At 37.5% G+C, this 27626-nt stretch overlaps 2 protein-coding genes across 3 annotated transcripts in view; one reads left to right on the plus strand and one right to left on the minus strand.

Annotated features, from left to right (window-relative positions):
- ACSL5 (acyl-CoA synthetase long-chain family member 5) overlaps positions 1-9143 on the plus strand; it is a 46998-nt gene extending 37855 nt beyond the window's left edge. The window contains 10 exon segments of the mRNA XM_008569225.1: positions 653-787; positions 1313-1408; positions 3539-3611; positions 3884-3972; positions 4267-4383; positions 6355-6498; positions 7131-7232; positions 7709-7780; positions 8151-8297; positions 9057-9143. Coding sequence (XP_008567447.1) covers positions 653-787; positions 1313-1408; positions 3539-3611; positions 3884-3972; positions 4267-4383; positions 6355-6498; positions 7131-7232; positions 7709-7780; positions 8151-8291 — 969 coding nt within the window. The 3' untranslated portion in view covers positions 8292-8297; positions 9057-9143.
- A 1667-nt stretch (positions 9144-10810) lies between these two features.
- ZDHHC6 (zinc finger, DHHC-type containing 6) lies at positions 10811-26837 on the minus strand. Of its 2 annotated transcripts, XM_008569221.1 has the most exons (10): positions 26368-26837; positions 24659-24750; positions 23309-23468; positions 22015-22176; positions 19222-19275; positions 14661-14828; positions 13626-13667; positions 12844-12989; positions 12705-12751; positions 10811-11415 (listed from the first exon to the last, which is right to left on the minus strand). In XM_008569221.1, exons 1-10 carry the CDS (start codon positions 26632-26634, stop codon positions 11312-11314), a joined length of 1242 nt encoding a protein of 413 aa, XP_008567443.1. In that variant the 5' UTR covers positions 26635-26837; the 3' UTR covers positions 10811-11311. The 2 variants fall into 2 exon arrangements, with proteins under 2 accessions (XP_008567443.1, XP_008567444.1); XM_008569222.1 differs by lacking the exon at positions 12705-12751.
- Positions 26838-27626: the final 789 nt, after the last annotated feature.

Raw genomic sequence — 27626 nt, forward strand, 5'->3', positions numbered from 1 at the left:
TCATAATGAGGCCAGAGTCAGGGAGACTAGGCAACTAATGTGAGCTGGGAAAATGGTGTTAGAATTAAGCCCAAAAGGAAGAATGACCTAAGTAGGAAAGTCTGTTGGGTTTGCATGGTGTAAGCCCCATTAGTTTATAGAGAAGGGTGGTCATTTTCCAAGTTTAGTTATATAAGCATCATAGGGAGAGTTGGAAGGAAAGGTGGTACTTGTTTTAAAAAGTCAGATCCCTAGGCCATTCTTTGACCTACTAAATCAAAAGCCCTAGGGACGGTGACCATTGAGCTGGTGTTTTTGGGGTTTTTTTTTGTTGTTGTTGTTGTTGTTGTTGTTGTTGTTGTTTTTAATCTAATGCCCCCAGGTGACTTTGTAGGTGGTTCTTTTGACCACTTTTTGATGACATGCTTATCTCGTTTGTCCAAGCTGTTTGCCAAGGACCAGGAATGGGGAATGGGGACTCTATACGTATGTACTAAGTTCACTTTTTTCTGAGTGTGATCATAATTCTCTGGGCTCATAATTATTCAGCAACCCAGTTCTTGAGTGTGGAACTTCCTTATAAAGTAGAATGCACCCTCTCTTGTTTACTAACTAACGGCATTGGTGAGCATCTCCAATAGGTTTCCAACTAAGAGAAGCTGTCATCCTGCAGGTACAAAATGAAGCCAAGACACCCTTGAAGAAGTTCTTGTTGAACTGGGCTGTTAACAGTAAATTTAAGGAAGTGAAAAAGGGTATTATCAGGCGTAACAGTTTCTGGGACAAGATCATCTTTTCAAAGATCCAGGTAGGTTGGGAGGGTCCCAGACAGAGCCAGGCAGATCTCTGGGCTGCCCACTGACTCCGCTTAGTTTGCTTTTCCTCTGACGGTTGAGCATTTCTTTAACTGGAGCTCCCTTCAGACTTTGTGTCCACTAGCCTTTCAAAATCCCTCTCGTACAACTTTGCCACTAAAGGAAATTGGTCAAAAAGCAGAAAACAGATTTTATATAGGTTCTAGCACTCTCTCCTATTTTCTTAGGTGGTCTGTTGAGATTTTAAATAATTTGAGGGGCCCAAGAGTGCAGATTACCTAAGGAACTTAAATTTAAAAAAAAAATAACATTCTTGTTTTTACCGGCTACGGATGGTAATGACAGTAACAGTTAACGTTTTAAGTGCTTTTCTACAATGCCAGGCTCTGTTCTAGGGCTCTATAAATTAACTAGCCTAATTCTCAACAACCCTGGGTAGGCTGTTATACCATTTTACAGTGGAGGAAACAGAAGCTAAGAGAATAGGTTTCAGCAGGTCTTTTGTTTCAACTGAACAGGCCAGTCTGGGTGGGAAGGTTCGCATCGTGGTCACTGGAGCTGCCCCCATCTCCAGTCAAGTCTTGACGTTCCTTCGGGCAGCAATGGGATGTCCGGTAAGCCGAGCACCTTTTTTGCAGATAGCTTGTCTTTTACACAAGTAAAGCTCACTGTTTTAAATAAAAATGCAAATACAACTAACAAGTACCAAAGAGAAAGTCACTCAAATTCTCAAAATCAGGAGAAAAATATCCTTCTAGCCACCTCTTTATGCATCTCTGGGTAGAAACCTTTAGATAAATGGAATCATTGTTCTAAAACACTTGCTAAATAGTGCCCATCAACATTGCTCCTCATGAAATAAAGATCTACATCATTTTAATGATTTCACAGTAGTCTATTGAATGTACTCAAGTAATTAGTTGCCTGCTGATGAGCACTTGAGTTTCTTACCATTTTTTCACTGTTATACTTAATGAAGTCATAAGGATACTTGTATACTCTTTGGTATTTATGCAATTATTAACCTAGGATAAATCCATGTAAGAAGGGATTCTTGGGACAAAGTATGTATGTATGTGTGCGTGTATATATATATTTTAAACATGTTAATGTATATTATCAAACTTTCCCCTAGAAAGATCTTTTCTATTTTATACATTCCTGTGAATGCATAAGGCCTTATTTGCTCACCCAATTGACACTTGAAAGGCTTTAGCAGTCATTTAAATCTTAGCCAATCAGAGTCATGAAAAGTTTTGTTACAGTTTTGTTTCTTTTAACACCAAACATCTTTCTATTGCTTGACACATATTTCTTTATGGATGACTGTATTACTTCCTTTTAGAAAAATGGGCAATGGATAATTTGGCTCTTTTTCATATTGCTTTCTACGAGTCCTTCACAGAGTAATTTAGTACTTTATAGAGTAATATTAACTTTTGTCCTGTTAGAAATGTTTTTTATATTATATTCTCATCTTTTTTGGTTTGCAAATTGCTATATGAATGTTTCAAATGCTTTTGTAATCAAACTGACTAATTTTTTCTATTTGCAGTTTTTGAATTATTTAGATAGGACTTCCTGACCCACAACATTTCATAAGACTGTTTTCACCCATATTTTCTGGCAATCTTATATTTTCCATAAGTCTCTGCTCCATCTGGAATTTGTACAAGGGCTTGGGCATTGATATTGTCTTATTTTTACCCTAAATGGATAACTAGTTCATTCATTCAACAAACCATGCACAGCATGAGCAAAATAGGCACAGATTTGTCCTTACAGAGAATGTCCCCTATCCCATATAACCACAATCAAAAAAGGTTCTGAATTAATGCCAAAGCGATAGTCCTCTAATCTTTCAAATTAGCATCCTCTTGGCCATTCTTAATACTTTTCTTTTCTTCAGTCCCTAAAACCAGTAGATCAGAAGGTCCTGTTGCCACCCTCCTCCCAGAAATATCTTCTGAAAGCCTTCCTCTCTGTCTCTACCAACTCTGCCCGTCACAGGTCATGCCCACTATTGCAGTAGCTTTTGATCTTGTTTCCTGTCACCAGCCTCTCTCCAGTCAAGATTATCTTCTATACCAAGGGTTGGCAAACTGCAGCACAGGCCAAATATGGCCCACCACCTGTTTTCATACATAAAGTTTTATTGAAACATAGCCATGCCCATTCATTTAAATATGGTCTATGGCTGCTTTTGTGTTACATTGGCAGAATTAAGAATTACATTGGCTGACACAGAAGTCAGGGGGCTCACAAAGCCAAAAATATTTACTATCTTGCACTGTACAGAAAGTTTGCCAACCCCTATTCTATACCACAGCTTAAGCTAATTCCCTCAAAAAGTGCTACTGCCTTTCTTTAGTTCCTTCGGTGGTGTTCCATTGCCCAGGTTCAAGTCCAGTTGCCACTGGCTTTCATATCACTCAATGAATAACTTACATTTTCCCACCTACTTGAAATGCCACATTTTCATATAAGTTTCTATACTTTGGCCTATTTCTGGACCCTTTTGGTTTTTGAATCACCAAAATACTTGGCAGTAAAGACTTAGCATGGTTTTGAGTCACCAAAATACTCGGCAGTAAAGGCTTAGCAGCTCAGGCACAAGTTCAAGGTTTTAAGACACTAAGTGTTCTTGAATACATAGAGATCTTGCTTTCCTCATGTCTTGGCCATAGGACTTGGCCAACTCATGCTTTCTCTTGAGTAAGTCCCAAAGCTCTTTGGTTTCCCAGGTGTATGAAGCATATGGTCAAACAGAATGCACAGCTGGCTGTACATTTACATCACCTGGGGACTGGACATCAGGTAGGTCCTCCATCTGCTGGGCAGGAAATGCAGTGGTTGGAAGAAGGGTTCTGACTGAACTAGGATGTATAAGTTTAGATAACCTTGAAGTTCTGGACTAATGTGGCAAGTGCCAGACTCAAGTTTGGGTTCAGCAAAATATCTTGGCTATTCAGCATTAGTGCCAGATGAGTTTTCAGTCTTACTCTTTTAGAATCAATCTATGAATATCTCAAAAATATGCCCGGACACCATTTATGATTTCCCAGCTGATGTAGTGTGATGTGTTCTAGGCCATGTTGGAGCCCCCTTGTCTTGCAATTATGTGAAGCTAGAAGATGTGGTTGACATGAACTACTTTTCAGCAAACAATGAAGGAGAGGTGGGTAGGTCATGTCCTGTAGTGAGACAATCATGGTGGGGATGTTAATATCAGAAAGAGGACATAATTGTGAGTAAGCTTGGGTTTGACTTTTTTGAGCTCTTCAGCAAGGAGTTAAACATCTCTGATCCTCATTTTCCTATCCCCTATAATGGTGACTAAAATCTGGTGCTCTTCACGCTATAGTGGAGACCATGAAATCCCACTTGAGGCAGGAGTAGTTGCTTTGTAAAGTGCCCTGCTGGAAGTAGCAGCCTTTGCTACTGTCACTGCCTTCTACTGTCTGATGTGCAGATCTGCATCAAGGGCACCAACGTGTTCAAAGGATACTTGAAGGACCCCGAGAAGACACAGGAAGCCCTGGACAAGGATGGCTGGCTTCACACAGGAGACATTGGTCAATGGCTCCCGGTGGGTATTTCTTCATAACTTCTGGGACTCTATGCCACTGGACTGGGGAGAATAATTTGCTTAAAGGGAATGCAAGTAGGTTAATCAGCTGAGGCAGCTGGAAGGGATTAGGTCTGTATCCTACCTGGCTTATGGCTCCTTCACCCTATAAAGAGAATATCCAATTGAAAGAACGTGGGCTGGGAGTTGGGAGATCCATATTCTAGTTGCAGCTCTTCCATGGACTAACACTGTAAAATCCTAAGCAAGTTACTTAATGTGTAATTAGGATTTGCCAAAGCTAAAGAGGCTTTCTTTCTCTAGGCCAAAGAGTGCTTTTGCTATTTTGATCACAATATTGTAGAAGACATCACGATGCAGACTCAAGAGTTTCTTCTTGCCTTATTCATTAGTAAATACACCACCAGCAGTAGTCAATGGTAGTGGCACTGTTTCCAGACCCAAACTGAACGTAGGATTCTTAAATAGATTAGTTTTGGACTTCAGAGTTGGCATGGGTCCCTTGCAGTGGAATAGATTTGGCTCACAGCCAAGGGAAAATTAGGTGACTTTTCCAAGGAAGAGGGAGGAAGGTGTAGTACTGGTTTTCTTTTTTTTTTTTTTACTTTTTTTGAGGCAGAAATTGTGGTTTCATAACTCCATGAGCCCACAACTTTTGCCTTTTATGAGTTTCAAAGAAATGATTCTTCCTAATTAATTCATAGCGATGTATCGAAACAAGAAGGATTTCTAAATCAAGTGTTTGCAGAGGCTAATGTTTGTCTCTCAGTGACCTTCACAACCCCTCTCTGTGGAAAACACAGAGACATTTTTTAGGATAGCTTGCTGATAATTAGCAGTAGTAGCTGTCAATCCTATCTGTTTTCCTAAGAAGAAAGGCAAGTATGGCATAGTAGTGATGAAGGGGATTTTCCAAAGGTCTCCCCTCTCAAAACCTTTGTCTACTGTGTGCTGGGTAAGCAGGAATAGGAGTAGTTTTAACTGGATCTTAAAACTTTACTTGCTCAATATTGAAGATTTAGGTGAGATTAAAGGAATGCTTGACAAGGAGAACTCTGAGAACACTGGTCCTAATAATGTATTTCATAGATTTGGGTTCAGTAGTATCTTATTAGCACATCTGTTTCTATTTAATAAGAGTTCCCTGCTCTAATAAGCTTAGGATGTAGGCAATAGATATGTCCCCACACCAGGATTATAAAAGCCCAGACCTTCTTACTTTCAGATGACGAATGTTAGGCTGAATTAACTGATGGCTGATTTCTTGAGTCAGCCTTGTTGATGTTCCCAGTGTTGGTTCAGTCAATTGTCCTACTTTAGGTGTGATCATGTGGATTGTATTTGCCACTTGTCCCAATTCTGCAACTCAAATCCCTAAGAACCTAAGCTCTTCAGACCAATTAGCTCAGAGAAATAAAGCTGTAAGTGACCTCTGGTGGCTGGTCAGAGAGCCCTCCCCAGCCCTGTTTCTGTCCTAACGAGCCCAGTTATTGACTTCCTTGATTAGCACCGTGGAGCTTTTTAGCCTGCTCCTGGATCTCACAAGAGGGACACCTAAGAGTGAGTCAAGAGGGGGAGGGCTAATTCAAAAGTCCTAATAAAATATAACACCTTCCCTATTCCTGAGAGTTCTGGAAATGGAATAATTGCAAATTAAGTTATTGGAAATTGAGAGCTGCAGAGTTTCTTTATTGGGTGAAGCAACAATTTGCATAACCCCAGCAGGTCCCGGGGACTTTCTCTGACGCTGCACATTGATTCTCCACGTGGACATAAAATATAGACAGGTTCTTGCGGGAAGTTGCATCTCTCCCCTTTCCCTAAAGCCAAGAAAGAGAGATGAAAGGCTGCCCAAAAGTCTCTAGAGAAATCGGCTTTAAAGAAGGAAGACATCTGTGACTTCCTCCACTCTCCGCACTGACACTACCCCTAGGACTCAAAAATACTGATGGTTTTATCTGCCTAAAACAGAATGGAACTCTGAAGATCATTGACCGTAAAAAGAACATTTTCAAGCTGGCCCAAGGAGAATACATTGCTCCAGAGAAGATAGAAAATATCTACATCAGGAGTAGACCAGTGTTACAAGTTTTTGTACACGGGGAAAGCTTACAGGTAGTATATCATTTCAACAATAGCCATTTTCAGACACAGACCAGGCTGGTTCCTGTAGGTATGGGAAATTTGTATAATGGGTTCAGAATGAGAAGATTCTAGCTTATAAAACTAAAGAAATGAAGCTACATTCCAAACCTCAATAAGGCAATATCAATGAAAAAAAATATTTTTTTTGAAACCATGATGGACTCTGAAACAAGCCAGAGTTGTTAAAACAGCTCTGTTAAAAGGTAGCCATTCACTGAAAAAAAAGAACTCCTCAGTACCCTTTGTTTCTACCCCAGTAGACGTTCCTCTGGCACAACAAACTGTTTTATACACACTGTGCTTAAAGTTAGCTTTTTTGGGATGGGGGGAGGATTAACACAGACAGGCCAGAGATGCTTTAAGCTTAATGTTGACCCATCAAATTTGGATGGAACATCTTTGTAATGAGATGTTGAGTGGGGAAATGGGGTTAGTTCCATGGGATTGGGAATATATGGTGAAAAAAGAATAGGACACTAGTACTGAATTTGAGGTTTGGGGGAAATATCTATCACAATGATATAGGCCTGCTGTCTTTACCCCTGAGGGCGATGCCTATGCGAGTTCTTAGTGCCCCTGTACCTTCTGTTTCTTTTCCGTAGTCATCCTTAGTGGGCGTGGTGATTCCTGACCCAGATGTGCTTCCCTCGTTTGCAAACAAGCTTGGGGTTAAGGGCACCCTTGAAGAACTTTGTCAAAGCCAAGTAAGTCTCAGTTAGAAAAGCTTTATGCACACTCGGGGGTCCATTGTGGGACACCCAGATGTTCCCAGAGCCTCCTCTCTGGAGCAATAGACTCTTCCCGCATCTCAGAGGTGGCTGCACCCCAAACAGATTGAATGGTTTTATTAGATTGGGGATAGGATGGGGAGTCTAAAAAACAAAACAATACTATTCTTTTTATAGTAATATGTTGATTGTGGGGGAAATATTGGAAAATAAGAGAATAAATAAAAAAGGTCATCCAGAGAAAACCCCCGTTAACATTTAGTTTTGCCTTTTCTTCTCCTTTTAATTTTTCTTTGATAAATATTAGGTGTATAATGTGCTTGTACATACTTTCATGTCCTGCTTTTTTCCAGATCAGTTTTTATAGGCATTTTGAGTTGGTTCATGCTTAGCCTTTCATTTAAGCTCTTTTTCCAGCATCCATCGCTCTAAGCAATGTTTTGTATTCTTAGGTCGTAAAGGGAGCCATTTTAGAAGACTTGCAGAATGTCGGGAAACAAAGTGGCCTTAAATCTTTTGAACAGGTGTGTATTACTGATGTTACCCTGGCCTAAGTTATGCGAGAAAGTTTTATTTAAAGTTCCCATTTATAATGGGGTTTAAATGTATGATTTCCTACAATTTGATTTTAGATTTTATACCATTAACTACAGATGGCACTGACCTTTTGTAGTCCCTTTTTGCTGTTCATTATCCATTTTTCCTTTTCTCTACTCATTTCTTTCCCAAATTGTGTGTGAGAATGGGCATGTGTTACTTTTATCTTCACCCTCCCACTGCTTTTATAAGGGGAAATATTCTTTGATTGAAGTTCTTCGCAATGCTCTCAGGGGCTCTGCAGAAAAGTCCAAATCGCTAATAAGCATGTATTTGTGTGTGCTCCTCTCCTCTCAGGTCAAAAACATTGTTCTTCACCCAGAGCCATTTTCCATTGAAAATGGGCTCTTGACACCCACATTGAAAGCAAAGCGTGGAGAGCTTTCCAGACGCTTTCGGACCCAAATTGACAGCCTGTATAAGAACATCCAGGAGTAGGTTAAGGTACATATGGCTGGAAAGGGCTCAGATGCAACCGGCCTGCCCACTCTGCACTGCCTTGTGAGAATATGGATTAAAAACTATTCTTACACTCATTTTATTGTCTTTCCTCCTATTTGTTGTTTTACTTACTCAACTATACAACCATAGCTTTTGTTTTAATATTGACAGACTTATAATGTAAAAGCTTAGGCCTGAAATAAATAAATTTTGTCCTTATCATCTTAAATACTGCTGGTAGGAAGGCTTTAGGGCTACTTTTATCAACATGCCTTTCACCAAGGTCCCAGTGTGTGTTCCACATCCCTTCCTTGTGATCTCCAACCTTAATGTGGTCTTTATAAGTGACCACTAGCTCAAGGGTGACACGAACTCTCTGTGACTTCTAGTCTTGTTGCAGTAAACCTAACTTACTGACAGTCCCAATACTTATTTAGGCCTTCTAATATTTGAATTAAGAGATCTTTAAGTGCTGAAAAGCTGTTTGTGATTCATGTTTTCTAGGTACTCCACAAAACCACTAAAATTTTAAATTTTTAACTTATCACTCATATTAATCATATCTATGTGACACATTTCTTCTGTGCACTTCTGTGTACACTAAAGTCTGTGTACAGAAGTGAAAAGTCTGATCATACTAAACATTTTCTAAACTCTCTAGTAAGATCTCTGATTTGAGAGTATAACATGTTGACCCAAAATAATGTTGTTCTTAAAGTGTTATCTATAGTAGTAGCTGGTGATTAACTCTGTTCCCTACAGTTTGCTGCTGAGCTGGAAGCTGTGCAGGAAGGAGTTGAAACATATGTCCAGTGAACTTTTCCAGTAAATAAAGCAAGCACTGAATAAAAACCTCCTGCACTGGGAACAAGGATCCACTATAACATGTTGACCCAAAATAATGTTGTTCTTAAAGTGTTATCTATAGTAGTAGCTGGTGACTAACTCTGTTCCCTACAGTTTGCTGCTGAGCTGGAAGCTGTGCAGGAAGGAGTTGAAACATATGTCCAGTGAACTTTTCCAGTAAATGAAGCAAGCACTGAATAAAAACCTCCTGCACTGGGAACAAGGATCCACGGGCAAGCATAACACCCACACAACAGGCTTATCTTCTGTGAAGGAACCAACTGATCTTTGCCCCCTGGACTCCAGTTCCTGCTGTACTTCACCCCCAGATAACATGTGTTGCTTCTACTTGTTAATGTAAAGTCTTTAAAATAAACTATTGCAGATACTAACATGGTGGTGTTTGTGATCTCACGGACCATGGTGAGAATCTATATTAAACAAGGACCACTTAAAAACCAAGTAAACTAGCGGTTCTCAAACTTGGCTGCACATTAGAACACCTAAGAAGTTTAAAAAGATACTAATGCCTGGGTGCCACTCCAGGGATTCTGATTTAAGTGGCTGGGGTAAAGTCTGGACGTTGGAATTATTAAAAGGTCCCCCGATGATTCTAGCATGTAACCAAGTTTGATAACTACTGAAGAAAAGGACCAAGCCTTCTTATCCCACAGCTGGGAATAATCAAACTATCAGTCGAGCTGAAAATCCAGCTGAGCATAATTCATACTCTTTCTCCTTTACCTTCTTTGTAGTACTCTAAGTAATCTTTAATAGGGTTCTTTTCTAGCCTCTAATAGAGTTAAGGAGGATTCTCTTGGATGGTCTTTCTAAACCCGGAGCCCAGAAAACCTGAAGAAATGCCATTCTTGAATATCTGAAACAAAACGAATTAACTCAGAGGTCCCTCCGTGGTCTAGCCCTTTATCTCTTTGACTTCCTCTCCTATTCCCCCTTCCCTTGTTCCAGCTGAACCTCACCGGCTACCTTCCTGTTTCTCAAACACGCCAGGCACATTCCAGCCTGCTTTTGTTCTTGTATTTCCCTCTGCCTAAAATGCAAATAACCAGAGGCACAGGCCTTGTCCCCTCATCTGCTTCAAATGGCAAGTCAAGATTGTCCCACCTTCTTTCTTTATAACTCCCTCTGACAAATATTTTACTTGTCCATCTCCCGCTGGAATGGGACAGAGTCATTTCATTGACTACTGAATCCTCAAGTGTCCTTTCCTTATTCTTAACTACTACAAGCTTGGCTCCCAGTTTCAAGGTCCCTGCCTTGGAAAGCATTAATGAATACTGTACTAGGTTACTGGAGTCTGGAGATATAGGCTTTCTCATTTCTTCCATAATTCTCCTTGTTTAGACAAGCCTGTCTTTAAGCATCTAAGTCCACTAGCCTGGATCCTATCACTTATGCAAGCTTCAGTTTTTGATATATTCACGTGTTGATGAGCAGTGTAATATTACTAGGTTTAAAGTCTCCTAGAATGTCGTGATCTCTACATGCCATTAATAGGGTTCATATATTGAGGTGAATAAGTCATGTGTTAAGACTAACAATTCAAGGTACCTGTTTTTCACAGGACAGCAGAGCAATTTTTCCATAAAGAACTAAGACAAACATCTTTTTGTCAGCAAAAGGAGAAATGCTTTAAGTAAAAACTATGATTTATAACAGAACATCCATTGATCTTTATTTGATTTGACAAAATGTGCATTATTAAAAGACAGGTAACAAAATTTGAGCTTATATTGAATCTGACAAATTAAGTTCTATAGTATCTAGATTATATAAGAAATATCAACTAAAGGGAAAACAAAAGCATCACATGCAGATGCTCCTGGCAAATGGGGAACTATTTCTGTAGGTGAGGTCCATAGTGTGCAGCGCATAAAAATATCCTAGAGAAAATGCAATCAACTTACTTGGATCAAATGTTTTTCCTTTTGGGGGGAAGAAGTTGTAAAGAGGGGCAGGAATTCAAAGGCATATGCAGAATGGCTTCTTCATTTCAAAACAGTAATAAAAATCTTTAAATCATGGTACTAGGGCACCTTTGAGGAAAAGAACACCTTAACCAGAGTAGGCTCATTGCATAATTCTTTAGTAATATGTATAATTTTCAAGTAATGGAGTAGACTTAAAGAGTAATTTCATTTTAACAGTGGCTATCTATTTTTCTTCTCGCCCTCTGGGGATGGATCTGTTTCAGCATCACTGGGACACTTTTCCACACAGTTTCTAGGGAACCATCCTCTCATTCTTGAGACACCTGAGGGAGAAAATGAAGTTTGAGGTGGAATAGATGCATGGCAGAGACCAATAAGTCCTATTACTTCAATTTAATAAACTTTTAGTTATACTTTTTTTCCCCTTCACCGTCTCTTATGAGCACAGCTGGAGGGGAAAAATATGGTTTTTAAATGCTCCTAAAGATATTTCCCAAATTCCATTATCTGGGAAAGGGACTAATGTGGTTCAAGACAGCTCCTAACTGGAACTGGGGGAACTTTTCAATATGGGTATTCACTTACATGTGCATGATGATGAAAAGTGTTTTTGGTACACAATCACACTGTGTCTGTTCCAGGGAACTATATCCCTAAAGCCTCTGTGAATCTCCTTTTTAGACTTTTTCTAACATATAAATTTTTATATCAAGGTTATCTAAGCTGTCATATGGGGTTAATTTATGACTAACTCAGTGCTTTTTTTTAAAGAGTATCCCTGGCTTATCTTCACTTTTAAAAGAAACAATTCTAAAACTTAAACAGGAGAAATAAATAAATAAATAAATGAACAAAGAAAGTTTCTTTTATAATAACTTAAGAGGGCACATATCCAAAGCAGGAGGATATGCCATAGGGGTTTGGTGCCCAGACTCGAGTCAGACGGCTTGCATTTGAGTCTGGTTCTCCCTGTGTTTATCGTGTGCCTATGGGCAAGCTGCTTAGCTTCTCTGTGCTTCAGTTCCCTCATCTATAAAATGTAAATTATACTACCTAGCTCAGAGGTCTGTTGGGGACTTTAATACAGGTTGAGTATCCCTTATCTGAAATGCCTGGGACCAGAAATGTTTTGGATTTTGGATTTTTTCACATTTTGGATTTTTTCACATTTTGGAATATTCGCATATATGTACTGGTTAAGTATCTCTAATCTGAAAATCTGAAATCCGAAATGCTTCAATGATCATTTCCTTTGAGCCTGACCTTTGAGCAATTTGTTGACACTCAAAAAGTTTTGGATTTTAGAACATTTCAGGTTTTGGATTTTTGAATTAGGGATGCTCAACCTGTATCACAAGTGAAGCACTTACACAAATGCCTGTCACATAGTTAGGTATGAGCTCAAAAGTTAACTATCATTAAAAAAACCTGACAAAATACAAGTACTATGGAGAAATATATAAGGAGCTTCTTTTTGTTGCTTAATGATGTCCCCTCCTATGCAGTTGCCTTAATGCACTTGCCATGTGATTGTTTATAAAAGTTATTCTTATAAAATTTGGAATTATTGCTAGCAGTCTTGTCCTTTAAACATCTCCTTCTGTTTCCATACCTTCTATAAAGGAATCATCAAGAATTTTGTCTCCATACAACCAGTATCTGAAAATATTTAAAATATTAAAATTAATTTTGGGGGGGCTAGATGTCAATTTTGTCATTGAAGAAGAAATACAGTATTTCCTATTACTTACCGTAAACCTCTTGTAGCTAAAATAAATTCCCCTTTCTGTAGCTGTATTCTAGGCTCTTCAGTGCAGGGGCTTGTGAAAAAGGTTTTGATTCCTTTATTCAAAGGGCAGCAGGCACCGCTATAATCTTCTATTACTTTATATCGAACCTGTCATAAGTGATCAAAAGAACAATTTGAATATTTACCCATGATACGAGTTTTTTAGTTTTAATTTAAAATTTTAAAGGTAGAATATCCAGTGACAAGCCTTCCCTCCCAGTTCCCCATTCACTCAGTACCCTTACAGGAAACAACTGGTATTTTTAGTTCTCAGGGCTTTTCTTACCCCTCATTTCAAGCACATAACTAAGAATTAAATTCTACAGCAGTGCTATTTGACTTTCTAGAATGATGGGTATGTTCTATATTTGTGGTACCCAATGTGGTAGCTACTAGACACATACAGCTACTGAGCACTTACAATGTACCTAGTGCAACCAAGGAATTGAATGTTTTATTTCATTTTAATTAATTTAAACTTAAACAGCCACATGTGGCTAGTGGTTATCATATCTAATAATATAGTTGTAAGGATGGGCTTCATATTAACAAGCTATTGAAAATAATTATTTTCCTACACTGGCAATTTAAAGGGCACCAAATTTCAACAAATGTATCAAGGAATATTATTTAACAACAGCCAACAGGTGGTTTCCACTCAAAGGCAATTGAAAATACTATACAGAAGTGTAGAACTTGACAAAAAGAAAAAGAAATTAGTTCCAATGTAAAAGAATTACTTACACTTCTGACTCTCTTGTCTGCTTTTTGTTTCAACTGTTCTATCTGTTTGGAAGATATAAAAAGAAAAAATTAAGTCTTTTGTCTCAATGTTGAAAAAAAAGCCTATCCTAATGACAAACTCCCAATTTTCTAGTATTTCAAATTGCTAGCAATTTAAAGGTCTCTGGTCTTTTGGCATGGAAAAAAGGCCCCGTGACTAAGAACCAGGGACTGAGAGTAGGGCTTTCTTCTCAGTATTCACCCTCTAATGTCTTCATCTCTGTATATTCCTAGAGCATTCACTGTGGCCCAGGGATCAGGGAGATGTGTTCTCTGTCCTCAGAAGCTTCCAGGCTGGTACCAAAGGTAAACACACTGAGATTCACTGATCCCTTAGAGACACAGCAGACAAACTGCAAAACTTATTAAAAAATGAGTCTTGACTAAAAGTCATCATTATAATTTACTTTTTTCTACCTAGCAACTATTAAATAGTAGTATATTAGATATAGTAGTGGAAATAAAGATAACATGATCTCTGTCCTAGCATCTTGTCAAGTTAAGTTAAAGACATAAAATACAGAATTAAATGAAAACATAAGACCTCATGAGCTACCATACGGTAGTATATGCTTAAGTGCCAAATCCAGATGAGTTTAGAGTGGGTAGGTTAGACTTTCTGGAAGAGGTGGGACTGGAACTGGTCTTAATAATTTCACATAGAGAGGAGGTCATATGAGACAGAGAAACAGTGTGAGCAAAGGAATGTACAAGGAGTTCATACGACACTGTAAGTTGAAAGGTAGTTTTAGGCCAGATTTTACAAAACTAAGTTAAGGAATCAGGACTTTATCTCACAGGGATGGAGAGTTAAGGAGAGATTTAAATAAAGGAAAAGACACGATACGAGGAATGTTTTAGGATTAACTTAGATTCATTTTGCTGTACTGAAAACACTTGTACTACTTACTTTACTACAAAATGTCACCTGAGTTATGGGGAAGTTAAGTGGAAGGCAATGCAAAAAAGAAGAGCTATGTGAACAAAAATACTCACTGTTAAGCTGTACTGATGACAGCCTTCTCTTATCGGCCACTCCAGTCCATCTCCTTCAGGAACCCCTGACCATGTAAATACCTGTTTAAAGTTCTTCCATTTACTTCCCATATCATAGGGAAAAACAAATACTTCATCTAGTTGATAATATTGAATTCGATCTTTAGCCTGTGGGTAACAAAGATATAAGATGACAGACGCCTCTGCCTTGGGTGGCTTTCAGTAATATATTGAGAACGCTTATTCATCAAGTTTGTATCATTCATAAAAGTACTTCCTCCTTGCTGTAATGTTATTGTACACCGAAGAGACAGACAACTTTATCACAATACAGGAAGAACCTGACACAGAACACCAATTTGTGATCACCCAGAAAATATCTGACGGGGGGGCTGGCCGGTTAGCTCAATTGGTTAGAACGTGGTGCTGGTAACACTAAGGTCCAGGGTTCGATCCATGTACCAGCCAGCCCCCCAAAACAAAACAAACAAGCAAACAAACATATACAACAGTGTTTCCTTAGGAATAAACATTCAAAAAGGCTTGTTAAAAGAGTTAGTTAACTTTATCCCATACATAAAAAATCCTCAATGCTCCTGGTTGTTCAGCAGCACAAAAGAATCCAGGTATAGAGAAGGAATGTTGATAAACAGATTCAAGAGAAAATAAAGATTTATTTAGGATGGAGCTGTTTTGTGGGGTGCACCAGAATGTAATGGATATATCCTGGGTGGCAGTGACACCTGTGGGAATGGCCAGGAAAGTCATCTTTTTATGGGAAACATTCTTTAAAGCTAGTAGGTATGTGCAGGAGAACCTCGAGAAAATAAAGATTTATTTAGGATGGAGCTGTTTTGTGGGGTGCACCAGAATGTAATGGATGTATCCTGGGTGGCAGTGACACCTGTGGGAATGGCCAGGAAAGTCATCTTTTTATGGGAAACATTCTTTAAAGCTAGTAGGTATGTGCAGGAGAACCTCTTTCATTTATTTATACCATCACACATGTATACATACTCATTTATATATGCATTTGTAGGTATATGTTATGCATATACACAACTATTCAGGTTGAATAAATTTTATCTGAGGCATTTAAATTGTTAGTTTTAACTCAAGGATAAACTGGTTTTGAATTTTTAAAGTTTCACTGACACCTAGTGGTACAAAGATACATTATTTATCCCAACAATAAGTGTACAAACCCCATTGAAATTTGTTGTATAAATTTTAGTGTGGTAATGTCTATAAATTTCCTATATATTTAATATAATCACTTATTTGAATTTTTTACTCAGCAACTAAATGCCAGTTTTAAAATAACCTCTAGATTTAGCATGGCACTTTACAAAGTGCCTTGGTCATTAGCAAAAAACAAAACAAAACAAAAAAACAATGCTAATCTAATGTCAATATATTTACTATGCTTACTAGAAATGATACTTTGAAATATTTGGTTATCAGGGGACAGTATTTAATGGAAAAGCTTCTTGTGGTTACTGACAAAGTGATATTGATGTTAACTGTTTTATTAAAAGAATTGTCAAGCTATAACATGTATCTATCTATTGAATTGTATAAATTCATCCTCACCCAGATAATAAAGGGTAATTTCTTTTCCCTTTTTATAAATGAAAGATTCTTAGTCTTCAAAATGAACTAAATTTTGAAGAAGAGAGACTTAGGCTATTTACAAAGAAAAACTGTGAGAGTTTACAAAAATGATAAGACATGTCTTTGCCTAAGAGGAGCACTCAGTGAAATTCGGATTCTATCAATTACTACATGTTAAAAGATGACAGAGAAGCACACTCCAGAGTAATAGAAGAAGCATCTGATTTACAATAATAGGAGAGGACTTGATCACACCTGTCTCAGTACTGGACAGATCATCTAGGCAACAAACCAAGAGGAACAGTTAATCTATCAGACGGAGAGAACAGATCTATGGTTATTAGAGCAGGGAGGGGGAAGGCGGAGGGGAGAGGGAAGGTGGAGAGGAGGAGGAAGGAGAGAGATTTGGTAAGGGGCATAAAGAATAAGTATGATGTGTAACAATGAACATGCTAATAAACAAATTAAATTAAAAAAAAAAGATGACAGAGGCATGCTGTTGTCAGAAAAGGGAACAGAAAGTACTTAGCCAAATCTAGAGAGGATCAAGGAATGTTCTTTGGAGGAAATAATACTTAACCTAAGTCTTGAGCAAAAAATCAGGCAAAAAGAGAGGAAAGAGTGTTCTTGGCAGAGGGAACAACATGTGCAAAGATACAGAAGCATAAGATGTACAAACTATGATTAATTTGGCATAAAGTGTAAGATGGGGTGGGGAAGGTGGGAAATGAAGTTGAAGAAGCAAATTAGGGGAAGTCATGAAAGGTCTTATTGTGTACAAGCTAAAGAGCGTGAACTTAACTGTACATCAGTGGTTCTCAAAGCATGCTTTGGGGATTGCTTTGAGTCCCCAAGACCTTTTCTTGGTCAAACTTTTGAAGGTCAAACTATCTTCACGATAATACTAAGATGTTATTTGTCTTTTCATTGTGTTGAGATTTGCAATGGTGGGTAAAATTGCTGGCACCTTAGCAGAAATCAAGACAGCGACACCAAACTATATTAGTAGTCATTATAATCTTTGCCAATGTATACTTACTGTTTAAAACAACAATTTCCTGTAAGAACATTCTTGATGAATCAGTAAACGTTATTATTTTTATTTAATCTCAACTCTTAAGTATATGTCCTTTTAATATTCTGTGTGACAAAATGAGAAGAACACATAAAGCATGCCTAAGTAGAACGATTATCTCAAGGGAAACACTTGTTGAGTTGCAAGCTAGCAAAAGCTTTGCCAGCTTTTTCATGTAATATTATTTGCACTTGAAAGAATGAGTAATGTCACAGACAAATTAAGGCTATTCACACTTCTGTATTTGGTGAATATTTTCTCAAAAATGAACAGTCAGACTGTCACTTCAAGGAAAACAGCTAGTAGTATTTGTTGCCAGTGAAAAAATTAAGGTTTTCAAGTAAAAATCAGAATTTTGGAAAACTTGTATCTACCACTATGAGCCTGACAGCTTTCCAATATTCAAAGATTTTTCTCATGAAACTGATAGTGATATGAATGAATGTGATTTTTGGATACTGTATGATGAAAGGTGTTAATATTCGGAAAATCTACCCAGCCCAATATTTTCCAAATGACCAGTTGCCTGATATTATGTAAAACCAAGTACTGGTAAAAGGCCTATTCAAAGAGCAAGATACTGATGGATTTTTATGTAGAGTATAAAAAGTTTACTGACACGAAATATCACTTGTCAAGTTTTAATGTAGTACTGAAGAATATCCACTGTCACCTAAAAGGCCTATTAAAATACTCCATCCTTTCCTACCTACTTATCTGTATGAGGCTGGATTTTATTCATATACTTCAATCAAATCAATATATCTCAACAACTGAATGCAGGAGTTGACGTGAAAATCCAACTGTCAAGTCAGATATTAAAGAGATCTGTAAAAATAAAAAAATGCCACTCTTCCTGTTTTTTAATTTGGAAAATGTAATTATTTTTCATTAAAATGTTACCTTTATTAACTTATAATGGGTTTATTATCATTATCTTTAAATGAAATAATACATCTTTAAAAGTCTCTCAGTTAGAAAATATGGCAAATATCAATAGATATAATACACATAAACAAAGCTCTTTAGTGTCCTTAGCAATTTTTGAGAATGTAAAAGGCCTGAGACTAAAAAGTTTGAGAACTACTGCTGTAAATTAAAGTTTACAAACTGGCTGCCAGGGGCCTAAATGTGTCATGTAGATGTGTTTTATTTGGCTCACAAAGGGTGTTTGTTTGTTTAATTTGAATTGCTTGCTAACATTTAAAAACAGAGAGATCTCACAGAAATCCAGGTCTCTAAAATTAGGAGATCTCACAATACTGGGTGAATATCCCCTTGTGGCAACAATCAGCTTCATCTGTCAGGCAGCTCTTTGGTAAACAGGCTTGCTCCCTCATTTAGGTTATCTGCCTAGCCCCTGCCGGCACTTGGGTTTTCAATCCCTGCTGCAATGATGATGAGGCTCTGAGAAGTTTTAAGCAGGGAGCAGGGTAGAGATTTGTATTTTACATCAGAATCACAATGGACAGTGTGAAGTACACATTGGAGGCTGTGAGTCTGTGACAAGGTAAATGTTATAAGCCGTATCTAATGTCTAAAACACTAAGAAAAACTTGATGGCATCTTGGTAGGATTAAAATTCCATTCCAAATGGGCTGCCTTCTCCTCTAGTCTGAGAGATGATGGCCAGATGGTTTAATGTGTAGCTTACGCCTCTTCAGCAAGCAACTCAGGGTGTAAAAGAAGCATATTTCTGTGGGAGTTATATTAAAGTGGGAATGAATTGAAATGTTTCCTACAGTTACCGTTTAGTGGCATGCAAATGACTTAAGGAAACCAAGTCTTCACGTTCAGTCACTTCTTAGTTAATCTGGTCTATTAGTTAATCGGTATTTCATTAACATTGAGGATACAATTATTAAAATTTACCTTCTCTTCAATCCATGATTCAATAGAAGTTTTGTTTCTGAGAATTATTTTCATCTGGAAATTAAATAGACAGTAAAATTCAGTAATATGACTTAGCTTCATTTAAGATTATCATCTTCATAATACCCCTGTGAGAGAGCTTTTATTGCTCCATTCCAGAGATAAAAATACCAAGGATAACAGAGGTTAAGTAATATAGTATGTGGTCCATTCAACTCTGTTCTTGGGGAGGAGGAAAAGATAGTATGTATCTACTCTACATGAATCATCGTGCAGGACATACATGTATTACAACAACATACTGTACCTCCCGAATATGTGCAAGTAAATGTTAAAATATTTTGAATAAAAAAAATTTAATTTTGGGCCGGCCCGGTGGCGCACTGGATAAGTGCGCCACTTGGGAAGCGCAGCGGCGCTCCCGCCCGAGGGTTCGGATCCCACATACAGACCGGTTCCCGCTCTGGCTGAGCGAGGCGTGGGAGCAACACCGAGGGTTGCAATCCCGTTGCCGGACACGGAAAAAGAAAAAAAAAAAAATTTAATTTTTAGAAAAATTTTTTTAGCTCCCGCCCGAGGGTTCGGATCCCACATACAGACCGGTTCCCGCTCTGGCTGAGCGAGGCGCGGGAGCAACACCGAGGGTTGCAATCCCGTTGCCGGAAACGGAAAAAGAAAAAAAAAAAAAAATTTAATTTTTAGAAAAATTTTTTTAAAAAAGTCCCTGTTAACTACTACACTACAATGTCTCTCCATAAAAGTGATTATATCAATCCATAATCAAATATGAACCTAATATTTTAATCAAAATCTATGTTTTAAATAATATCTTCAGAGCACGGTTTTCAGAGTATTAATAAAACACTGATATAGTCCAATCAGTACTTAAGTGTATTTTGCTATTAAAATCTTTTATCACTATTTTTAATATACTTAAAATCTATGAGTAATCTATTTATGACAAGTAACAGTGACTCATTCTAGTTAACCTAGACATTCCACTTGCCCAAAATTGAATGTATTCAGTCTTTATTCTATTATTCAATTTTCCTAGATATGACTAATTCCACCTATATAGGTTTTTAGACTACAGGATCTTAGTTTACTTCTAATATGATTCTTAATTATAGGCACTGGAAAAAAACTTTCAAAGAATTGGTCCTAGGCTAGTACAAAATATAAACGAAAGCAGTTTATTTTAAAACTGAAAGTTCAAAAAGGGTTGGGTGATGGATGCATTGGGGCCCTGAAGCAATTACAATTCTACAAGAGTTTTTGCATTTCTTTGAAGTCTGGCTTGCCTTCACAGAGACAGTGTGTCACAGTAAAAACAATTCCGGACCAGGAGTCCTTGTCATATTCCAAGGGCCTCGCACAATACCTGGCCCACAGTAGGCCTTCAATGAATGAATAAAGTGAATGAAATGAGTCATAAGAACTGTTTTTGGTCCCTTCAGAGCTAGGTCCCTTCCTTCCTTCTCATGACACTTTGTACACAAATCTATGGTGTACACATGACCCTGTATTAGTTCACTGTTTTTTAATTGTGAGCTCTCTAAGGGTAGGAACCTCTTCGTTTTCATTATTGCAGCCTCAGAAATTAGCAGAGTAACTCATCAGAGAGGAAGCATTAAATAGCATCTATACTACAGGATTGTTGTGGCAATTAAATGAGTTAACACATACAAAGTGCCTAAAACAGTACCTTACTCAAGTGATCTGTAAGTGTTAGCTACATTATTATGATTACTATTGTTAAATATATACTATTATAAAATAACATCAATAATTATGCTTACTGAGTACACAAATGAGTACCTTGGGCAAGTCACATAATCTTTTTGAGAATCAATTTTACTCATCTGTAAGGAACAGAAAACAGTAATACCCTTCTATCAACCTCTTTGATGTGAAGATCACGAGACCATAAATGTGAGAACTTTCTGTACTACAAAGTGCTACATAATTCTAAGTTAACATTTTAAAAATTAAATCAATTACCTAGAAATTCTGGCAAAATTACTTCAAAATTATCTGATTAATACAAAGTAGATTAAGTTACTTACCTACGTGGAATAAGTAAAAATAATTTCCATTTCATACTGTATACTTAAATGCAGTTTTTATCACTTTCTCATTATAATTAGCCCCAATAGAGCTAAAAAAAAAAAAAAGAAAAGAAAAAGAAAACCCCTAAAACAAAAAACAAAAACCTAAATAAAAAAATTAAAAAGATACTACAATCATAATAATACATTGAACTTTCACAAGGAGAGAACAGAACTGAGGCCACCAAAGGTGGAAAAGGGGGAGGAAGAGAGAGAGTTAGCTAGAAACTGGTAAAGGACCACAAAAAATTACTATATTGTGTAATGTTGAATATACTAATTATCCTAATTGAGCATCACATATTGCACACAGGTATTGATATTAACGCCGTATGCCATAGATATGTACAATCATGTTTCAATAAAAAACAAGAAAACCCCCAGAAATCCTTCCATGAACTTTTTGAAGACCCCTCATATTATCATATCACACAATATTACAGATCTCTTGAAATACTTATGCTCATCCCTACTTCAAAATTAGAGTATTTGACCCATCATTACATATTGCTATTTCATGTGTTAAAGAAGCATATATGTTGTTATATCACAAATGTGTTTTTAAAATATTTCGATAAGTGTATAATTTCAATATAGTCGGTTTGCTTTGTAAAACAACAAGAACAAAAAACAATTAGTCCCAATAACTTGACAACTCTTAGCTAGAGGTAACCAAGAAACTTACCTGAATAAAAAACAACATCCCAACAGCTATGGTTGTTCCTAAAGCTAATCCCAAGGCAAATAAGGTGGCAGCAAATGCAGCTAATCCGAATGGAACAATTGGAAGAGGATCTCTCTGGGCTGCGCTCATATCGATCTTTACTGTGTTCCACCCGAAGGAGAGCTATAAACGACAATAACACACACCCAAAATACTTGGTTGTGGTAACTGGTCAAACTCTACTGTAACATTTAAAACAATTTGATCAAAAAGATGACAATCTGACACTGGCCAATGCAAATAAAGCAAACAGCTGTTTTTTATTAATACTGTGGCTTGAGCTCGTAGTGCACAAAATTGTTTAGTTCTCTCAAATGTTTTTGTTGTTTCCTCAGAAAGTGTTAGGTGGATCCCACAAACCTTAATATGCATAAACAACACTAGACACTGATGTAAATTGTAACTGTTCTCTTATCTTTTACTTACTATTCTATACTCATGGTATTCTTCACAGCAACAAATATAGCCTAGGATTTAGTTGTTTCTTCTCATGTTTCATAACCAGTGGTTAAGGACTGGTAAAACGCAGGAAATGTGTATTACTTGGCCTCGATGATGTTTTAAAATATCTTTAATTAGGTGTTAACATTTAAAAATCAGGAGATTTTACATAAAAATCCAGATTTTCCAAATTTTTCTTGAAAAATTGAAAAATCTAGCATCACTGGGTGGGGATTTCCAACCACAAACTAACTGCAGTCAAATATGGGTTGTCCCCTCTGTGAAGGATGGTACTCTCCAGTCTGCCTAGTCCCATCAGGCCTATGTTCCTCATTTACTCTTCAGGTTTCTTTTGGGACCTTTATATGTGACCCCTGAACTTTACTGATGACCACTTGCCTGTAAATCAACCCAAACTTTTGCTGGTTTAATTTATTTATATTTTAGGATATATGTCTGTCCTATGAGCCACCTTCCAGGGCACTGGAGCTAGAAATGAACAAAAGAACAACTTGCCACACGAATTGAATGGAAACAGAAAGCACTAGTGTTGTCTTTTTCTTCTTGCTCTTTTTTTTTTTCTCACTATCCTGACCATAATTAATAAGCTTGAAATCTAATAAATTATATATACAATACTAAAATGATTAAGTTTTAATGCTTTTTAAAAAGGAACCCATACAGAGAGAAAGCAAATTTCTGTTTTCTCACCTAAATCACAGAAAGAATATTACTGAAAGGAACCTCCTAAATAATCTTGATAACCACCATTTAATCAGATATGAATGATTTTATAACAAACATTTTCACTCACCCGACTGTAAAGCTGTGTGTACATAGTCATAACAAATATGAAAGCAGCATGGATACAACCCAGTGGTGCTAAAAGGAGAAACAGTGTGAACGAAGCATGATTTTGGTAACCACAACAGTTGTTGATCCAAGGACAGTGATGGTCCATCTTCATTACGCATCTAACAAGAAAATTTTGCATAAAACATGAGGCAGAAAATTCTACTTTAAAAAACTTTGGTCTTCAAAAGATCAAGCAAACAGGAATCCAGCATGTCCATGAGTCACAGGGGAATTATACTTCATGGAACAGAAAGAAAAATCCTTATGAGATTTTAAACAATTGTGAACAGTGACTCTTTTTAAATTCTAAATAGCACAAGAAAGGGCAGCCTTTCTAATAGCTTCTAAGGAAAAGATGTCAGCAACAAATGAGTCTGTTTAAAGAAGTGTTGGGAGGTCCATTGAGAGGTTCATTTTACAGAAATGAGCATGGGTCCCAGTTTTTCTCTAGCTCAGAAAACCAGTGACTGAGATGGAATACAATAAAGACTCAGAAAAATCATTCTCACATCTCCACTGGGGTTGATGGGCCCAAACAGACCCTTGTAACTTCCTTCCTTTCTGTTCTCATAGTATCTTCTAGATATGCAATATCTGAGCTAAGCAAGTGAACTCCAGAATATAAGATGTGGTATACCAAGCAAAGTCTGACTGTGCTTCTGTTACTTATTGTTGCTAGAACAGAATGTTGTGGCCTCAAAGCAAACTTTATTTGCCTTCAATAGTCCCCTAAATTTCTTATGAGTCAGTAGATACAGTTATTTGCTAAAAATGGTCCTAACTTATTTCACATTTTTTATAGTGATTCAATTTTCTTCCCATTACGTTTTTTATATTAAAACACTTATGATAACAAGCACCTGGATTCACTTATTCAATGTATATAAAGCATAAAAGTTTATCAATAAGTAACGGGAAAAGCAGGTCTGCTTTATAATTTAGACTCAGAACAATTCTGAAGCTAGTTAAGATGACAGTCAACAAACACAATTAGTCCTGATACATAGAAACAAACTGAAGGTATAACTTTTTACCTTGCTCTTACAGGGCAAGGGCGAAGTAAATCTGTATTTTTGTAGAAAAATCCTTTCACTTATAACAAAAAAGAATGAAATTTACTTATTATCTGGATAAATAACAAGTGTAAAATGGAGAGTATGAACACAAGTATTTCGACAACACCTTTTATAAAATGGCCATCTTGCAGAGAATAAAACTAGGATTGATGTGGTAGAAAGAAGAACAACAACAACAAAAAGACGAGTAATCAAGTAGATCAGCCCCCAGTGGACAGCAAAGAAAGACATACCTGTTACACTTTCTGCAGTGGTGTGAACGTGGTGCCTTGTATGCTTGGCAGACTTTACAATACTGGAGATACATATTATCCTGAGAATTTTCCTTGGCAGCAAAATATAAACAAAAATACATCAGATACCTGAACCCAAATAGTAACAAACCAGGCTTTATAAATAAATGCTTTCTTATGTACGATTTTCTTTTATGGGAGATGGGGGAAGGATGGAATCTTAACTTGCATTTCCAGTCCTTTCACTTGAGCTATAAATTTCTGCTAAGAGCAGTATCACTCTCCTAATTACCCAGAAGTCATTTTTGATTTCTCTTCCCCAAGCTCCACCCAAATTCAGTGTCACTAGCTAGTTCTACTTACTCCAAATCTTAGTAAAATGATAGGAGTTCAGAAAATAGTAGCTGACAACTTGGCAGGTATTTCAGAGTGGGGATGAATCCAAACATGAGTTGATGCCTTCTGAAATCTGTTACCTCCCCTTCCTTGGGCCATTTTAACCTCTTTTTTTTTTTTTTTTTTTGGTGGCTGGCTGGTTTGGCGATCCGAACCCGTGACTTCCGTGACCTTGGTATTACAAGGCTGCACTCTAACCAACTGATCTAACTGGCCAGCCCTAACCACTTCTTAACTAGTTTCCTTTACTGTAACTTCTTTCTAATCCGAACAGCCATATTCTTACATGACACTTCTACGTCAGAGCTCTGCTTGAAAACTGCTATGGTCTAACAATTTCTTGTGCATTCGAGACCTTCAGTGATCTGCCTTTGTTCTGCCTTCTCTACACCACATCTCTTTTCAAGTCACACAAGACCGTCCACTGTTTCTGAATGTGTTCCCACCATTCTCTCAATCTGAAATGCCTCCTTTCCCATCTCCTCTGGAAACTCCTAGCTGAAATTGCTCAGTTTTTCTAGTTCAACAGCACTCACCACATTTTACTACATAGTTTATTTTCACAAGTGCATTGGTTTCTCTCCTAGGTTATAAGCTTTTTCAGAATATGAATTATATTTTGCCCAACTGTTTCCATTTCGAATAGCATGCTGCACACAGTATACACTAGTGTTTGTCAAACTTTAATATACCTAAGAATCATCTGGGGATTTTTGTTAAAATGAGGATTCTCATTCAGTAGGTCTGGAGTGGAGCCCGGGAGTAAGCATTTTTAACAAGCTACCAAGTGGTTTTCCTCAGCAAGGAATATGAACATTCACAAGCATAAACTTTCTAACAATTTAGAAGCCATAAATTGATTCACATTACACTTCTCAATTTTATAATTTCACTGCAATGATTTTAAAACTTTGATTTAAACTAGCATTTTCTAAAGTTTTTCTCAACTCTGAGGAATTTTAATTACATGAAAGAGATCCTATAGTCAAACTGCATTGTGAAATTATGAGGTGTGTGATATTCAGTGCTCTCTAAATTTATGACCATGTACCCATCCCACCTCTTTTTTTTTTTTTTTTTAAATGCAGGACAAATATTCAATAAAACTGCTTTGGGGAATGCTAATTTGAATTGATATTTTCAAATAAATATGAAATGAATTATCTGAGCATAAATAATGAGTGATTAGAGTAATACACTTAGTCTCTACCAGAAAAAAGAGTAGGCTATGTTTGATTGTTGGTTAATAGGTAAGGCAAAAACTAACTATGATTATCATTAGAGTTCATTGTCTTAAGGGATCTTTTTCTTACCGGTTTCCACCCCAGAGGAACAAAGCCAGGACCAACAAACATGGCATTGAAGTAATTGTAAAGAATCATGACAGTCCAATTTATTAACATGATGAAATTTACGCTTCCTCCAGTTGTATGTAAGGGCCAATACCACAACACAGAGTCAATCATGGCCATCGTAGAACATATTGCTATAACACCAAGGGCTATGGTGGGACCCCAGTGACAAAGTCTTTTTAATTCTTGAAGATTTTCAAACTTGATAACTGAGCAGAATGTACCCATTTTGTCAAGGAAGAATGCCTTCCTACTTTTAAAGAACTATAGATTTCCTCTTTCTGTGCATGCATTTCCATGTGCCACAAGTCCAGGTGTGTTCCTTAATTGTCATGCCTTCAAGTTCACTTTTCACTGTTAAGCACTCAGAACTCTTTTCTTTTTTCTTTTGACCGGTAAGGGGATCGCAACTCTCAGCACGGTGTTGTCTGCACCACGCTCGGCCAGTGAGCGCACAGGCCATCCCTATATAGGATCTGAACCCGCGGCCTCTGCGCTACCAGCGCCGCACTCTCCCAAGTGAGCCACGGGGCCGGCCCAGCACTCAGAACTCTTAAGCAGGAGAATCCAGTAGCTTGGTTTGAAACTCAACCTAAAGAAAACAAAATGAGGAAGTTCAGTAAGAAAATTCCATTATATACTGTATTAGTTAACAACAATAAGCACCTAAGCAAAAGCATCTCACAAGTGCACTACTATGGGATGCCTTTCTTGTCAAATGTCAAAAAGAATTACTTTTGACATATCCAAAACACGGCTCAAGTTTGAATGGCATGAAAACTGAACACATGATTCTAAAATAGCTGTTTTTACTCCTTCGTCCCCAATTTGTTAGGGGGCAGTGACAGTCCAACATTTAGTGAACAGCTGGAGAAGACAGAATTTTAGAGCTGGGAATCAGGGCCTTAGGGTTGATCGAACTCGGCTTCCTTCTTCATAAAACAGAAATCGGCTTAGAGAGGCTAAATGATTAGATGAAGGTCATAAGTCAATAACAGCTGAACCTAGAACACAAGCCAAGCCAAAGAACTAACTGAGTTCTAAGCTGCCTCTTACGGAGTCTTGAATTACGCCAAGTATGAGCCAGACCAGGTCTACACCATTCGCCTGCATTTGCCCCCAACGCACCAGCCTAACAGTCTTATTATTTGGGCCAAAGGTAAAGGAGCGAGAGTGAAAGCAAAGAGAGTGCGAGGAGAGGAGGGGAGGATAAGGAAGTG

The sequence above is a fragment of the Galeopterus variegatus genome, unplaced genomic scaffold (assembly GCF_000696425.1).
Source record: "Galeopterus variegatus unplaced genomic scaffold, G_variegatus-3.0.2 Scaffold479, whole genome shotgun sequence".
Lineage (NCBI taxonomy): Eukaryota > Metazoa > Chordata > Mammalia > Dermoptera > Cynocephalidae > Galeopterus > Galeopterus variegatus.

Bases quoted from the DNA above. Each gene is read 5' to 3' on its own strand.
- ZDHHC6 (XM_008569221.1), bottom strand. From the start codon at position 26,634: ATGGGTACATTCTGCTCAGTTATCAAGTTTGAAAATCTTCAAGAATTA. The intron at 23,469-24,658 runs GTATGTCTTTCT...TTTTCTTGTTAG, and splicing joins CACTGCAGAAAGTGTAACAG to ATGCGTAATGAAGATGGACC. The intron at 13,668-14,660 runs GTGAGTATTTTT...TCTTCCAAACAG, and splicing joins GTCATCAGTACAGCTTAACA to ATAGAACAGTTGAAACAAAA.